The 16,897-nt window shown below is 43.5% G+C and overlaps 1 protein-coding gene across 1 annotated transcript in view; it reads left to right on the top strand.

The window, feature by feature from the left end:
- LOC117526568 (hydroperoxide isomerase ALOXE3-like) overlaps positions 1-16,247 on the top strand; it is a 36,476-nt gene extending 20,229 nt beyond the window's left edge. Inside the window, 4 exon segments of the mRNA XM_034188631.1 lie at positions 405-442; positions 506-606; positions 5,006-5,176; positions 15,965-16,247. Of these exon segments, the coding sequence (XP_034044522.1) occupies positions 405-442; positions 506-606; positions 5,006-5,176; positions 15,965-16,144 (490 nt within the window). The 3' untranslated portion in view covers positions 16,145-16,247.
- The last annotated feature ends 650 nt before the right edge of the window (positions 16,248-16,897 follow it).

Consider the following 16,897-nt stretch of genomic DNA (forward strand, 5'->3'; position numbering starts at 1 on the left):
CGCACGACAACAGTGCCAAAAAACAAAACAAAAATCCACTGGACAGGCTGTGGAGCAGCACAGGTAACACACGACAACAGTGCTAAAATAAAATAAAAATCCACTAGGCAAGCTGTGGAGCAGCACGACAACAGTGCTAAAAAATAAAACAAAAATAAAAACGAAAGCGTTAGCAAGCTAGTTAGCCTGCCAACGCTGATGAAGGCCAGCTGATAAAAGAGCTCCGTCGCGATGCTTCGACCGTTAGAGGTCTTCCTTAGGCGTTGGAGCACGGTGAAAAAGTAAAAAAAAGTAAAAAAGTAAGTAAAAGTCTTGAAAAAGACTGTTAATTCAAAGAACTCAAACAGCTCAGTTCAAACAGCTAACAGATACAGCAGAACACCGCTGTGCTCCGGAACAGGAAGTCAACTGATGAAACTCCATCCACACCATAACATAACAGGCTTAAAATGAAAACTTTAAAATATGGACTCATCCTGTGCAATAATTGTCTTTCATTTTTCAGGAATTCCAAAGACCTTGACCACTGTGGCTGAACTAGTAAAGTTTGTCACCATGGTGATTTTTACATCCTCAGCCCAGCATTCTGCAGTAAACTCAGGACAGGTATCAGAAATCTGTCAACTTTATAATATTACTGTGCATATAAAAAGTATTCACACACTTGGGCTTTGGGCCATTTCAAGGGAAAATTAATTCAGGCTGCTCTACATTAAAATTTCTAAAAGAGGCCTTTTTAAATCCAGTCTGAAAACTAATCTTTATAACTTGACATACATTAAATAAAAATATCAAAGCCAAAATGATGGGCTGCATAAGTAATGGCACCCTTTAGTATAGCACAAGTAAATCATCACATCACTTTTCTTGGGGCCCAAGAAAAGAAATCCCTCACGAGACTCCTTCTTGCACGTTCACCCAGTTTGTCAGAACTGCTTACTAATGACAGAGTTACCACAGAGTGCCATACTGTTGGATTTCCAAATGATTGATGTGAATGAAGTCAGACAGATACAGTGTCTTGTAAATGCTCATGTGTCCATCCTGTGACTTGTCTAAAGGAAACAGGTTGTAAAAGTGATGATTTACTTTTACTATACTAAAAGGTACCATTGCTTACTTTGCGTTCTCAGGGTGCAGGACTACTTTGTGTCCCTAGGGTGAATAAAAAGTCTGCAGGTCACAGAGCTTCTCTTATTGTGTTCCTGTTCTGTGGAATGATCTCCCTGCGCCAATAATACACTCAGATTCTGAAGAGACTTTCAAGTCTCGACTTAAGATGCACTTATTTTCCCTTTTGTATGACCAGCATACAGGCATAGTACGGTACTATGCTTCCTACCCTTTTTTAAATTTATTTTATTAGGAAACGGAGTGGGCCACGGCCTCAACTTTATCTAAATTCTGCATCTTTTAGTAAAGCTTAGTGCTAGTGGCCGGGGATCACCTTAGTATTTCTTCTGTTTTCTTGTCGCTTAATGCTGACAAATTATACTGTATTTGTTGTCTTTCAAAGGCCTAGTTCTGTTTTTTTTTTTTCCCGCTCTCTGTTTGAGGTGCAGCTCCATCCAGAGATGGGTCTGGTGTCTGTTTCTGTAACCCTCCCATCCTGTGCACTGGCAACATTTCCTGTATATTCGTTATTGTGAATTGTTTTGTAAATTGTGTTGGTAGCATGGCTCAAGCAGAGGGTCACTCCTTTGAGTCTGGTCTGCTTGAGGTTTCTTCCTCAAACCATCAGAGGGAGTTTTTCCTTACCACTGTCATCTGTGTGCTTGTTCTGGGGGTTGGTAAGGTTAGACCTTACTTGTGTGAAGCGTCTTGAGGTAACTTTGTTGTGATTTTCCACTATATAAATGAAAACAAATTAAATTAAATTACTTAAATTCATTATTTTGGCTTTGATATTTTTATTTAATTTTACATCTAGTCGACCCTCTGATCGAAGAAGAAAAATGCAGGTTCCATCCTGGTGGTGGAACAACCGACCAGCTGTTCACTCTCACAAGGATCCTGGAGGGGGCCTGGGAGTATGCCCATCCAGTCTATTTGTGTTTTGTGGATTTGGAAAAGGTGGTATGATCAGGTACCCCAGGAGATCCTGTGGGAGGTGCTGTAGGAGTAAGGAGTAAGGCGGTTCCTTCTCAGGGCAATCCAAAATCTCTGTAATAACAAAGTGAGAGCTGTGTTTGGGTGCTCAGCAGTAAGTCGGACTTGTTTCCGGTGGGGGTTGGCCTCCGCCAGGGCTGCACCTTGTCACCAATCCTGTTTGTGATATTCATGGACAGGATATTGAGGTGCAGTCGGGGGGAGGAGGGTTTCCAGTTTGGTGGGCTCAGGGTTTCAACACTGCTTTTTGCAGATGATGTGGTCCTGTTGTGCTTCATCGGCCTGTGATCTCCAAAACTCACTGGATCGGTTTGCAGCCGAGTGTGAACTGGCTGGGATGGGGATCAGCACCTCTAAATCTGAGGCCATCGTTCTCAGAAGGAAACCATTGATTGCCTACTTCAGCTAGGGAATGAGGTCTTGCCCCAAGTGAAGGAGTTCAAGTACCTTGGGATACTTGAACTCCTTCACTTGGGGCAAGACCCACTTGTTCACAAGTGAGGGGACAATGGAGCATGAGATTGGCCAGCGAATCAGTGCAGCAGGGGCGGTATTGCATTCACTCTGCTGTACTGTTGTAATGAGCCAAAAGGCGAAGCTCTTGATCTACTGATCAGTCTTTGTTCCTACTCTCAGCTATGGTCATGAGGGTTGGGTTATGACCGAAAGAACTAGATTGTGAGTGCAAGCGGTCGTAATGGGCTTCCTTAGGAGGGTGGCTGGTGTCTCTCTTAGAGATACGGTGAGAAGCTCCGTCATCTGTGGGGAGCTCAGAGTAGAGCCACTGCTCCTTCATGTTGAAAAGAGCCAGCTGAGGTGGTTTGGGCATCTGGTAAGGATGCCTCCTGCGTGCCTCCCTAGGGAGGTGTTCCAGCCAGATCCATCTGGGAGGAGACCCTGGGGAAGACCCAGGAGTAGGTGGAGAGATTATATCTCCACACTGGCCTGGGAATGCCTCTGGATCCCCCAGTTGGAGGTGGTCAGTGTGGCCTGGGAAAGGGAAGTCGGGTCCCCTGCTGGAGCTGTTACACCCGCAACCTGATCCCGGATAAGCAGTTGAAGATGAGTGAGTGAGATACATCTAGTTTTGGAGATTTGTTTTCAGCATGAGTTTAAAGATGATAACTTTAGAAATTTTAATTTTCTGCAAAATTGCATACAGAAATTAAAATGTGTAAAAGCCCAATGGGGTGGATACTTTTTATAGGCACTGTAACTGTGTAAGTCCTATTTAGTCCCAGAAGCCCTTTGGGGTCGGTACTTATCCTCAGACTCTGTTATGTGTCCCATCCATGTTTTTAATATTCTGGATGGGATGCCAGGCCCAGTCAAAGTTGATATCCATTCACGGCTGGTTTGTTTGATCCACTGCAGATCAAGTGTCTTGTTCAAATACGAGGTCTGTTAGAAAAGTATCAGGCCTTTTTATTTTTTGCAATAACCTTATGGATTTGAATCACGTGTGATTGCATCAGCCAAGCTTGAACCTTCGTGCGCATGCGTTTGTTTTTTCACGCCTGTCGGTTGCGTCATTCGCCTGTGAGTACGCTTTGAGTGAGCACTGGTCCACCCCCCTCATCGGATTTTCATTGTGAGGAAAATGTCTGAACGGCTGGAGCAGCGCTGCATCAAATTTTTCCAGAAACTGTGAGAGACAGCCAGGTGGACACCATTCGGAAAATTCAGATGGCTTTCAGGGACAATTTTATGGGCATCACACAGATTAAGGAGTGGTACAGCCGGTTTAAAGATGGCGCACAATGGCAGAGGGTGTACCGCGCTCCGAGCGGTGATCGACAGGCTGAAACGACCAGATCATTTCCAAACTGAATGCTGTGTTGATCCGGGACGTCGTCTGACTACCAGAGAAATGGCAGAAAAGGTGGACATAGCACTTTCCCGACACATTCCACTGTTAATGGAGATTTTGTCATGAAAACAGGAGCAGAGGAATTCACCACGGAGCCGCTAATGCTGCGGAACGAAAGCACCTCCGTGTTGGTCTCACAGGACATGTTGTGACATGCTCAGCTCTTTGACAATTTCTCGGATACTCACTCGACTGAAAAGCCACCCAAAGCCGTCTGAATCTTCCGAATGGTGGAAGAGATGGGCATGTCCCGTGAGACTTCCAACACTGAGGTGCTGTTTGTTCTGTGCCATTAGCAGCTCCATCCTGACACACGAATTCCTCCGCACGTCTTTCATTACAAAATCTCCTGTAACAGTGTAATGTGCCGAAAAAGTGCTATGTCCACCTCTCTTGCCATTTCTCTGGTAGTTAGACGACGTCCCGGATCAACACAGCCTTCACTTTGGAAATTATCTGGTTGTTTCAGCCTGTCAATGGCCGCTCGAAGCGCAGCATGCCCTCAGCCGCTGTGGGCCGTCTTTAATCCAGTTGTAATGCTCCTTAATCTGTGTGATGCCCATAAGATCTTCACCGAAAGCCATCTGAAGTGTCCGAATGGTTTCCACCTGGCTGTCTGTCACAGTTTCTGAAAAAATTTTGATGCAGCAAAGCGGCAATTGCTCGACCATTTTCCTGACAATGAAAATCCACCGAGGGGGCTGGACAACTCCTCCCACAAAGAGTGCTCACAGGCGAATGACACAACCGAAAGGCGTGAAAAAACTCACGCATGCGCACGAAGGTTCAAGCTTGGCTGATGCAATCACATGTGATTCAAATCCATAAGGTTATTGCAAAAAATAAAAAGGTCCAATACTTTTCTAACAGACCTCGTACACCGACAGCTAGTGTGGCCACCAGTTGAACTCAGGTCTACATATTAGAAGCCCAAATCCTTATCTCACTAATCTACCTGGTCTGCAACATTATAATATTGCTGTGCTTAAAATAATCAGCATTAACAAGTAAATTCATTTATTACAGTTTGATTACGGAGGCTGGATGCCCAACAATCCATCTTCGTTGCAAAGTCCTCCACCAAAGAAAAAGGGGACAACGAGTGAGACCACATTGTTGAAGACTTTACCTGATGTCAACACAACAGCTCACGCCATGGCCATCCTGTGGCTGCTCAACCAGCCGTCCAGTGACTTTGTAAGTGTCCCAAAAAAGTATATTATGAACATTCATACCTGAGTGCTCAATGTAAAATGGATCTGGAAATATTCACAGCACTTCACTCTTTCCACATTTTGTTATGCTACAGCCTACAACAGATTTTTTTTTTCTTCAAAATTCTACTCACAACACCACATAATTACAACATGAAAAAAGTTTTTTTTTTTTTACACATTTATTAAAAAAACAACAACAAAACTAAGAAATCACATATACTCTTTGTTCAGTACTGACAGGACTGAGCGGAGGCGAGACAAAGACAGAGGCTGGACACAAATGCAGGCTCACCACAGGACGTATGCGTAAAGGATGGTTTAATTCAGACCTGGGTTCAGTAACAGGAAGGCAGTCGCGGAGCAAAAGTACGGGCAGGGACAAGACAGAAGACGTGGTCAAAAACAAGCAGGGTCAGTACACGAGCAAACAGAGTTGTCAGGGCTGAGGCAAAAGGCAGGATCCGGTACACAGAGCAGAGTCAAAAAAACACAGCTTGGCAAAACAGGACTGAAACAAAGTGCTGGTGAGTGAATGAATCAACAAAGGAGCAGAGAGGAAGTGAACTGAAGCAGTTTAAATAAGAACAGGTGTTATTAAGATAATGAGGTGCACGTGGAGGAGGAAGGGCCTGGAAGGGGGCGTGGTCAGGTGACAACTAAGAGTTAAAAGAGATGCAGAAAGGCGGTGACAAATGGGCAAGTAAATGACAGATGAATGGGGCGTGGCCAACAGTGATGACAAAGTGCAGGTGTGGGACATGAGTGATCAGAAAGAGACTGTGATAACAATGAAACTGGACATGACAACTTAGAGACCTGAGAGGAGTGCAGACAAAGAGAGAATAACAGGCAGGTGCAAGTGAGCGGTGAAGAGAAGAGACTGTGATAACAATGAAACTGGACATGACAACTAAAGATCATACAAAGAAAACATGAGCACAAATCTAAACTTGATCAGGACTGAAAAGCATACCAGAACATGATAAACAGAATCATGGGAAATAACACATTGTGACAAAACCAAGTGGAACAGACAGACAAAACTATAAGAAAAACAGAAACTAAGTGATAACAAAACCTGGCATAACAGTACTACGTAATAGAAATGAGAACAGCAAAAACAATAGGCAAACAACAACCAAATGATAAACCATGAAAACACAGACTGATAGAACAAAACTAGAACGGAACTGGAACATGGCTGAAGTATAAAAGTAACAGAAGAATGTGCCAAAGCAAAAATAGAACATAGAAAAAACACATGATGAAGAAGGCAATTAATAAAACAAGGCTGGGGCAAAAGGAACAGAACTAAATAAAGAGGAAAAATAAGGGCTGAAGCCTGGAACTGGGCGGGGCATGACAAGTACTTTGTTGATGCAACTTTGTCAGCATTTACAGTCTCAAGTCTTCTTGAATATAATGGCACAAGCTTGGCCCACCTATATTTGGGCTGTTTTCCCCATTCCTCTTTGCAGCACCTCTCATCAGGTTGGATGGGAAGCGTTGGTGCGCAGACATTTTCAAATCTCTCCAGAGATGTTCAATTGGATTCAGGTCTGGGCTCTGGCTGGGCCACTCAAGGACATTCACAGAGTTGTCCTGAAGGCATGCCTTTGATATCTTGGCTGTGAGCTTAGGGTAATTATCCTGCTGAAAGATGAAACCCTTGTCCAGTCTGAGGTCAAGAGTGCTCTGGAGCTGGTTTTCATCCAGGATGTCTCTGTCCATTGTTACATTCATCTTTCCCTCAATCCTAGTTGACTAGACTGGTTCCTACCATTGAAAAACTTCCCCACAGCATGATCCTGCCATCACCATGCTTCACTGGAGGGATGGTGCATGGTTTCTTCCAGACATGACACCTGCCATTCACACCAACGTGTTCATTCTTTGTTTCATCAGACCACAGAATTACATTTCTCATGGCCTGAGAGTCCTTCAGGTGCCTTTTTGGCAAACTCCAGGCAGGCTGCCATGTGACTTTTACTAAGGAGTGAATTTTGTCTGGTTACCATACAGGCCTGATTGGTGGATTAGTAAAGAGATGGTTGTCCTCTCTCCACAAAGGAATGCTGGTGTTCTGACAGAGTGACCATTGGGTTCTTGGTCAACTCCCTGACAAAGGTCCTTCTCCCTTAATCACTCAGTTTATACACTCAACAAAAATATAAACGCAACACTTTTGGTTTTGCTCCCATTTTGTATGAGATGAACTCAAAGATCTAAAACTTTTTCCACATACACAATATCACCATTTCCCTCAGATATTGTTCACAAACCAGTCTAAATCTGTGATAGTGAGCACTTCTCCTTTGCTGAGATAATCCATCCCACCTTACAGGTGTGCCATATCAAGATGCTGATTAGACACCATGATTAGTGCACAGGTGTGCCTTAGACTGTCCACAATAAAAGGCCACTCTGAAAGGTGCAGTTTTGTTTTATTGGGGGGGGGATTGTTGTGAAAGTGTCGTGACACGGACCCACAACAGGGGGCGTTAATGAACGGACAATGGATAAGCCAAAAGTAACAATTTAATGTTGTGAATCGCACAACGACGTACAGACAATAACAATATGGTGACTGTCAATCATACACCAGGTGACGTGTGGGCAGGCTCGACGATAGAAGACGCTTGGCGAGAGAAGAGCCGGATCCCACACAGCTTCCACCACCAACGGAGCTGAAGAACACCGGAGCCACCAAGCCCTGCGCCCCAGGTGGCCGCTGTCTTCAGCAGTCAGACCCGGTACTGCTGGCAGAGAACAGAGACAGTCCTGATGAGTGTGAGTTCGCACACTCAGTAATCCCACAGTCTGTACACAATTCGGAGGGAGAACCTCCACCTCCAGCAACAATTTCACCCGTGCAGCTCCTGTTGGTCTCTTTCCTGGATGGACTGAGAGGCGAAGAACGTCATCCTCTCACTGTCCGCCAATCCAGCCTCCGACAGAGCCCGCAGGAACACGGCTGCACACAGAACAATGTTTTGGACAACAATAATTACAGCAGAGAAGGTTACCTGAATGGTAGCTGATTTCTCAGCAGGGAGGTGGAGTTGCAGTCCGGCCTTTATGGTGGTGGTGATGAGTAGTGGATGAGTGACAGCTGGTACGGATGATGAGTGACAGCTGTCACTCCTGGTCGCTCCGACGCCCTCTCGTGCTTGAAGCCCGCACTTCAAGCAGGGCGCCATCTTGTGGTGGTGGGCCAGCAGTACCTCCTCTTCAGCGGCCCACACAACAGGGATACCAGTCAGTATCTGGTGTGACCACCATTTGCCTCATGCAGTGCAACACATCTCCTTCGCATAGAGTTGATCAGGTTGTCAATTGTGGCCTGTGGAATGTTGGTCCACTCCTCTTCAATGGCTGTGCGAAGTTGCTGGATATTGGCAGGAACTGGTACATGCTGTCATATACGCCAGTCCAGAGCATCCCAAACATGCTCAATGGGTGCCATGTCCGGTGAGTATGCCGGCCATGCAAGAACTGGGACATTTTCAGCTTCCAAGAATTGTGTACAGATCCTTGCAACATGGGGCCGTGCATTATCCTGCTGCAACATGAGGTGATGTTCTTGGATGTATGGCACAACAATGGGCCTCAGGATCTCCTCACGGTATCTCTGTGCATTCAAAATGCCATCAATAAAATGCACCTGTGTTCTTCGTCCATAACAGACGCCTGCCCATACCAGAACCCCACCGCCACCATGGGCCACTCGATCCACAACATTGACATCAGAAAACCGTTCACCCACACGATGCCACACACGCTGTCTGCCATCTGCCCTGAACAGTGTGAACTGGGATTCATCCGTGAAGAGAACACCTCTCCAACGTGCCAAACACCAGCGGTTACGACGATGAACTGGAGTCAGGTCGAGACCCCGATGAGGACGACGAGCATGCAGATGAGCTTCCCTGAGATGGTTTCTGACAGTTTGTGCAGAAATTCTTTGGTTATGCAAACCGATTGTTTCAGCTGGTCTCAGACGATCTTGGAGGTGAACATGCTGGATGTGGAGGTCCTGGGCTGGTGTGGTTACACGTGGTCTGCAGTTGTGAGGCTGGTTGGATGTACTGCCAAATTCTCTGAAACGCCTTTGGAGATGGCTTATGGTAGAGAAATGAACATTCAATACACGAGCAACAGCTCTGGTTGACATTCCTGCTGTCAGCATGCCAATTGCACGCTCCCTCAAATCTTGCGACATCTGTGGCATTGTGCTGTGTGATAAAACTGCACCTTTCAGAGTGGCCTTTTATTGTGGACAGTCTAAGGCACACCTGTGCACTAATCATGGTGTCTAATCAGCATCTTGGTATGGCACACCTGTGAGGTGGGATGGATTATCTCAGCAAAGGAGAAGTGCTCACTATCACAGATTTAGACTGGTTTGTGAACAATATTTGAGGGAAATGGTGATATTGTGTATGTGGAAAAAGTTTTAGATCTTTGAGTTCATCTCATACAAAATGGGAGCAAAACCAAAAGTGTTGCGTTTATATTTTTGTTGAGTATACATATCCTGATCATTTTTGATCAGGATATGTGATTCAAAGCACATATTAAACAAATATGTAGGACTGCTTTTTTGCATTTACGCAATATCTCTAAAATCAGAAAGGTCTTGTCTCAGAGTGATGCTGAAAAACTAATTCATGCATTTATTTCCTCTAGGCTGGACTATTGTAATTCATTATTATCAGGTTGTCCTAAAAGTTCCCTAAAAAGCTTTCAGTTAATTCAAAATGCTGCAGCTAGAGTACTAACGGGGACTAGAAGGAGAGAGCATATCTCACCCATATTGGCCTCTCTTCATTGGCTTCCTGTTAATTCTAGAATAGAATTTAAAATTCTTCTTCTTACTTATAAGGTTTTGAGTAATCAGGTCCCATTTTATCTTAGGGACCTCGTAGTACCATATCACCCCAATACAGCGCTTCACTCTCAGACTGCAGGCTTACTTGTAGTTCCTAGGGTTTGTAAGAGTAGAATGGGAGGCAGAGCCTTCAGCTTTCAGGCTCCTCTCCTGTGGAACCAGCTCCCAATTCAGATCAGGGAGACAGACACCCTCTCTACTTTTAAGATTAGGCTTAAAACTTTCCTTTTTGCTAAAGCTTATAGTTAGGGCTGGATCAGGTGACCCTGAACCATCCCTTAGTTATGCTGCTATAGACGTAGACTGCTGGGGGGTTCCCATGATGCACTGTTTCTTTCTCTGTTTGCTCTGTATGCACCACTCTGCATTTAATCATTAGTGATCGATCTCTGCTCCCCTCCACAGCATGTCTTTTTCCTGGTTCTCTCCCTCAGCCCCAACCAGTCCCAGCAGAAGACTGCCCCTCCCTGAGCCTGGTTCTGCTGGAGGTTTCTTCCTGTTAAAAGGGAGTTTTTCCTTCCCACTGTAGCCAAGTGCTTGCTCACAGGGGGGTCGTTTTGACCGTTGGGGTTTTACATAATTATTGTATGGCTTTGCCTTACAATATAAAGCGCCTTGGGGCAACTGTTTGTTGTGATTTGGCGCTATATAAAAAATTGATTGATTGATTGATTGATACAACACATCTGTGACTGCTGGTCACTGTCATTTGGTAGCAATGTTAGTACTGTTGGGGTTGTAAAAAAGGTGAACTTGTGTGGCCTTAACATTCTGTATACTCCCCTTGTCCTATGGGTCAAAAATGACCTACCTTCACCAAAGCCCTAAAATAAAGCAGCTTAACTGAATTTTAAATCCAGTATCTATTTTGCATGAAGAAACATCCTGTTATTTATCAAATCAACTCAGTTTTATTCAATTTTAATATATATTTCTTTCTAACAGTGAAACAGATTCACCAGAGAACATGATTATTATTATTTTTCTTTCTTTTTTAAAATTTTACAACCCAAGTGTCATAACAGTTTTCTTTTATACAGTAAAGCTTTATTATTACTATTATATCAATGTGAAGAAATTACTATTGAATTAATTTTATTGAAAGGAAAAATAACAGTCAACAATCTGGAACTTTTCCAACAGTTTATTCTTTGTTAATATTCTTTAGGAAGTGAATTATCAAATACATCTCTTCTCTTCTCTTGTCTAATAACAAAACAGCAAAATGTTGCTTGACATTGAACAATCCACTACATCAACTCTACTTAGCACATGTGGGACAGTATATGTAAATGTGAGCATGGGCTTTGCAGATGTATTTCTTACACATGCAGCACACAACTTTCGTCTTGCAGTGCTTCTTCCAGGGGCAGATATTGCATCTTCTTCTCTTGCCTGACCTAGCTGCAGCCTCAGGTGGCTCAGGACAAGATTCAGCTCCCTGAGCAGCGCTCACAAGTGCTGCAGAGGCTTCTGTGTGAGGTTGGCACTCCCTTCTTTCGATGCATGGGGTGACAAGAGCCTTTCCCAACTGCTCCGGGAAAATCCTCCTCTTGTTCCTTCTCTCAGCCATCCAGGTTGGGTGTATCATCTGCCATATCACAAAGGCATCGCATGATGAGACATCAAGGATGTTGTGTAAGATGACCAGGGGCCAGCATGCAGTCATCCTTCTGCAGCTGTACATTCCAATAACTTTGTCAAGGTTGTCCACAGCCCCTTTAGTGCGGTTATAGTCCAGGATGATGGCTGGCTTCCTGTCTTCACGATCAGTGATTTCAGTTGCTTTGTTCAGTGTACTCAGCAGGACCACGTTCTTGTTCTTTTTTGGGAGGTAAGAAACAAGAGTAGTGGTGGGGGTAAAAGCAAACTTTGTCGAGAAGACCTCTCTCCCTCTTGCTGCGAGGAGTGCAAGGGGAGTTCAGGGTTGTTGTTTTTTTCCAAACAGTGCCAACCATGGTCATTTTCCTTTTCAGGAGCTGCTGGCCGAGTTCATAGAAGGTGAAAAAGTTGTCACATGTGACGTTGTGCTCCCTCAGTCCAACCGTCAAATCAAGTACAACACACATCCCCTGGTTGTTCTCTGGTGTTCCACTGGGCAGTTTCCCAGTGTAGATTTCCATATTCCATGTATAGCTGGATTTTGCATCACAGGCCACCCATATTTTGATGCCATATTTTGCTGTCTTCCTTGGCATATACTGCTAGAAAGTACAGCAACCTGATTAAAAAAAAGACAAAAATTACAATCAGTAATGAGTGTGAGTGTCACAGAAAAAAAAAATCACATGAATCAACAAAGTAAAAATATAAATTTCAGGTAAGTAACATTGCATATATGAAATAAAAATTTACCTTTGAATGGAACCAAAAGCTCATCTACTGTGACTTCAGGTCCAGGGTTGTAAAGGTATAGCAGACGCTCAGCCCACTTGTCCCAGACCTCTCTGATGGCGGCCAGTTTGTCCGTCACACACCTTGCTCGTCTTGACTCACGGTTGTCAAATCTTAGCATTCTTGAAAAAGTGTGGAAGACTTTCAGCAGCATTGTGGCACAAAAAATTGCCCTTCCATTCTCTGCATCCCAGAGACTAGATGTAACCTCGCCACGTGACCTATAGACACCTGCTAAGATCAAAAGCCCTATGTAGCCATGCAGGTCAGTCTGATCCATATTTTTCCAGTTGTCTCCATATTTATGGGAACCCTCCAAATTTGTCATTTCCAGTGTGATCTTTTCAATGGCTGGTGTGATGAACAGGAGGCATGGGCAGCTGAATATCTTGTTGGCCCTGGGGTTATCCTAATGACGTGCTGCAGCTCTTCCCAGGGTGCCGTCCATGTTTGAAAAGGACCATGCTATTTTATTGTTCTTGGATAAAAATGTCTCTCTGTCAGCTTGGGTCATTTCTTCTTCATCTGAAGAGGCTTCATGCTCTGTGTTGTAGTCCTGCTCATCTTCTTCTTCAGATACATCTTCTTCCACATCATAGTGTTCTTGCTCATCCTGAACCTCTGAAAAAATCTGGTCCAGGATCTGCTGGACAGTGAAATGTCCACTCATGGCTTCAGCAAGGAACCAACTGGGGGTTCTTTGATCCGGTGTCGCCAACCGAATGGTCCCCCTAAAAATCGGTGCCCCCTGATGACACGGTGATGATGAGGGTCACGGATTAACACCTTGTTGCTGCTTCAAATTGCATTCCAGTCATCAGCTATCTCAATGACAGATATCTGAAGCTTTTGTACAACAATCATTTCCACATAAATTCAGCATTATTTCATCATAAAAGGTGGTGGAAGCGATCAGAGCGCCACAGCTAAACGAGCTGTCCATAGGAGATGAGGTGTTCACTGCGCGGCGGTCATTTCAAAGCATCACGCAATTTCGCTGAGTATCTGCTTAAAACGGCCTCGTTTCTGCTTAAAACTGACTTTAGAATGATTTAAGAGGTTTTACATTTATCATCTGATGGTCCCATTAATCCATTTGATTGCTTTGGGTCTCAGATGTCTCAGATGTGCTGCTGTGGTCTGAAATGACACATGCGCAGATACAAAAGGCAGACCGATTTTTAAGGGTGGACTGTTCGATTTGCGACACTGGGGTATCTTAAGATCCTCTCCACTGAATTTGTTTTACATTATGTTTTTTGTTTTGTCTGGGATCTTGTATGATGTGAGGGGTTAGCTGCAAGCAGTGGTGGGCACAGTTCCGCTAATCCGCTAATTATCAAAGATAATGTTTTCATTATCGGATTAGCTTTTCAGATAACTTTGAAAACCATCATCGGACCAATTATCTTCCGATAAGTTTTACCCGATAATTCTTAGACCGCTAATAACATTTTTGCGGACGTAGTAAACAAAGCTTAACAGTTACAAACATTTATGAAGTCTAAAATCAGTTGAATACCTACCTGTTAAATGTTTTGTAGTAGATACGCAGTTCTATCCTCTACAAACAGAGGAGAGCTGGTTCTAGAAAATGCCACTCTATCCTCTGCAGGCAAAGGAGAGCTGGTCACAAAAAAGGAAAAAACTCATTTCTTTTGACCCCATACTGATACGCTGGCAATATCACCCAAGTCATCAAGAGGCATACTGTTTTAATTTGTGGTTCAAATTTTAACCAAACTAATTTCGGACAAGTTATTTAAATTAACGTCACGTCTGAAGTTTTATGAAGTTTTAATATCAGACATATGTTTTAGTTTTAAAGTAATGCACTAATTTTGAAGGTTTTAGTGTGGACATGCTGTGCTTATGCTTATGGGTAACCTCAGTACATTCATGACAGAAGAAATGCATTTGAGACACTCTGATGAGGCTACACACGGACAACAGCATGAAACTCTTTGTATATTGTGCCTAAAACTCTTGTGAATATATTCTCTGGGTGTGTAGACATTGTTATTGTGTTTGTTTTGTAAAAATGCCAGAAGAAGCCCAGGTTGCTTCTCCATTATTTTCAATTGGAATCATTGCAATCGATTCCTGTTTGCTCTTTAACATCTTGCTTATGTCAAACACTGTCTGTCGTCTTCGTTCCAGAGTAATATATATAAGATGTCTGAAATTAAGTTTGCATTTATTAAATTCCATGCATCGTAAACGTAGCAGACACAGATTATCTGGAATTTTGTTTTGGCAAGTTTTCACGGTCTCTACTGCCATCTACTGGGCAGTAGTGTTCATGGCAGTATTCGCCCTAAGTACTGAGCGTCTGGGCATCAGTAGATGGCAGTATTCTATTTATTTTGACTGGTTATATCAGACAGTTATCTAATTACAACTTGGCTTTGTTTTCCACAAATTCCTTTCTTTTACATTTATTATCATATAAAAGCTGGCATATTTTATACATTTATATGTAAACACCAACACACACATCACATTAATGTGTAATGAGTCAACCAATCAGTGTTAGCGGAGGAACATTTTACCCATAATCCCTTTGGCATCTGTTTGTGTTTGTTACAAAACTTCAGAATTAGTGCATTATTTAACATTAAAGATATGTGTTATATTTTAACTTTGTACAATTGACAGAATTGACATTAATGGAGTTATTCTATCGGTATTCATTTTATTTATAACTCAAAACCATAAGTCAGCACTGCTTTATTTTCCAAGACCTTTGCCTTACTGTTATTGAGTACAGAGTTGAGCTTTGCTGTTCGTCTCAACTGCTTCTCTGTGGGAAGCTATGTAGTAAACAGGAGCTTCCAGCAGTGGGTAGGGTGTTCAAAGACAGAAGTGCTGACTCATTGTTTGGGTCTGTGGTCACCTTTGATGCTACCAGAAGCGATTGTGGTGTTAAAACTTAAAATCAGCTTGCAAGTGTACCGGAGACAATACTGGAAGTTATCAGTTAGCTGTAGCTTCCGATACATATTTGGGTGGTTATCGATTTAACTTTATAAGAGATAACTTTTCAGTTTGATAACTTTTCAGTTATCAAAGCTAACTTTTTAGGTAGCTGTGCCCACCACTGGCTGCAAGTCAGAGGAGCAGGTGCAGGTGCAAATTCAAGTTCAATTCGTACATCAATAGGAATCCGGTTTCTTTGTTGTGTGTGTGTGTGTGTGTGTGTTACCTTTGAACTTTTTTCTGTCATGTAAATGCTTTTATAACACACAGGTCAAAAATGACTCATAAGACAATCCTAGGATCCTAGTGGTGTACAGCACATATGGAAAAGTAAACAAAACCAGAACTTCACTTTTTTCCAAAAAGTCATACAATTTCAAGTTGAAAAAGCGTGTTATAGGGGGTGTTTCTGCAGCTAAGCTGTTTGACCTGCAGGACAACACGAGGGTTAAGTATCAGGTAAAAAAGTGTTAATTTCTCAAACTGTGTCATTGTTCCTTTCAGGTCACTCTTGGCAAGTATCCAGAAGAGCATTTTACAGAGGAGATTCCACAAATGCTGATAAAGAATTTCAGAGAAGAGCTTAAAAAAATTAAGTGATGAAATCAAAGCAGAAATAAAAATTTGGAAGTCGCATACACATACTTGGATCCCGCAGACATCGAAAATAGTGTGACGATTTGATAATCAAAAGATACATATGGTTTGAGCTGATACTAAAGTGGAAAGTAATGATGGCCTTATTAGATTTACAGTCATTGGTCCCATTTACATGACCATAATAATCAGATAACTGTTGGGGAACGTGTAGTGACACGGACCCACAACAGGGGGTGCAAATGAACGGACAATGAAAGAGTCAAATATGAACACTTTACTGCTGTGAATGAGCACAACACAGAGGAATGTGAAATTTAACAGACAGTCAATCACAAGGGTGACGTGTGGGCAGGCTCGAGGATAGAAGACATCTGTCCTGAGATGAACCGGAACCACGCGATTTCCTCCGCCACCGAACCCGGAGAATATTGGAGCCACCAAGTCCCGAGTCCCCAGGTGGCCACCGTCTTCGAAGGTCGGATCTGGTACTGCTGGCAGGGAGCAGAGACAATAAGATATGGGTGTGTTCACACCCAGTAGCAACAACGGTGGGAATGCCACCTCCACCTCTAACACACACTCGTGCAGCTCCTGTCTACCCACTTATCTGGTAGAGGTGTGCAGCGGAGCCGTTGCTGGACACACCGAACGCCGGTCACACAGACACGGAACACCACAGGAAAGCGGCTGCAAAAAAGAGTTCAGACTGATACACAGTTCCCTTTCAAGGCTGAGAATACTACCTGAACGGTTTGACGATATCTCGGCGATGAGGTGGAGATGACGTCCGGGTTTTATGGAGTGAGATGATGAAGCATGAATGAGTGACAGCTGTCA

The sequence above is a fragment of the Thalassophryne amazonica genome, chromosome 15, assembly GCF_902500255.1.
Source record: "Thalassophryne amazonica chromosome 15, fThaAma1.1, whole genome shotgun sequence".
Classification (NCBI taxonomy): Eukaryota; Metazoa; Chordata; class Actinopteri; order Batrachoidiformes; family Batrachoididae; genus Thalassophryne; species Thalassophryne amazonica.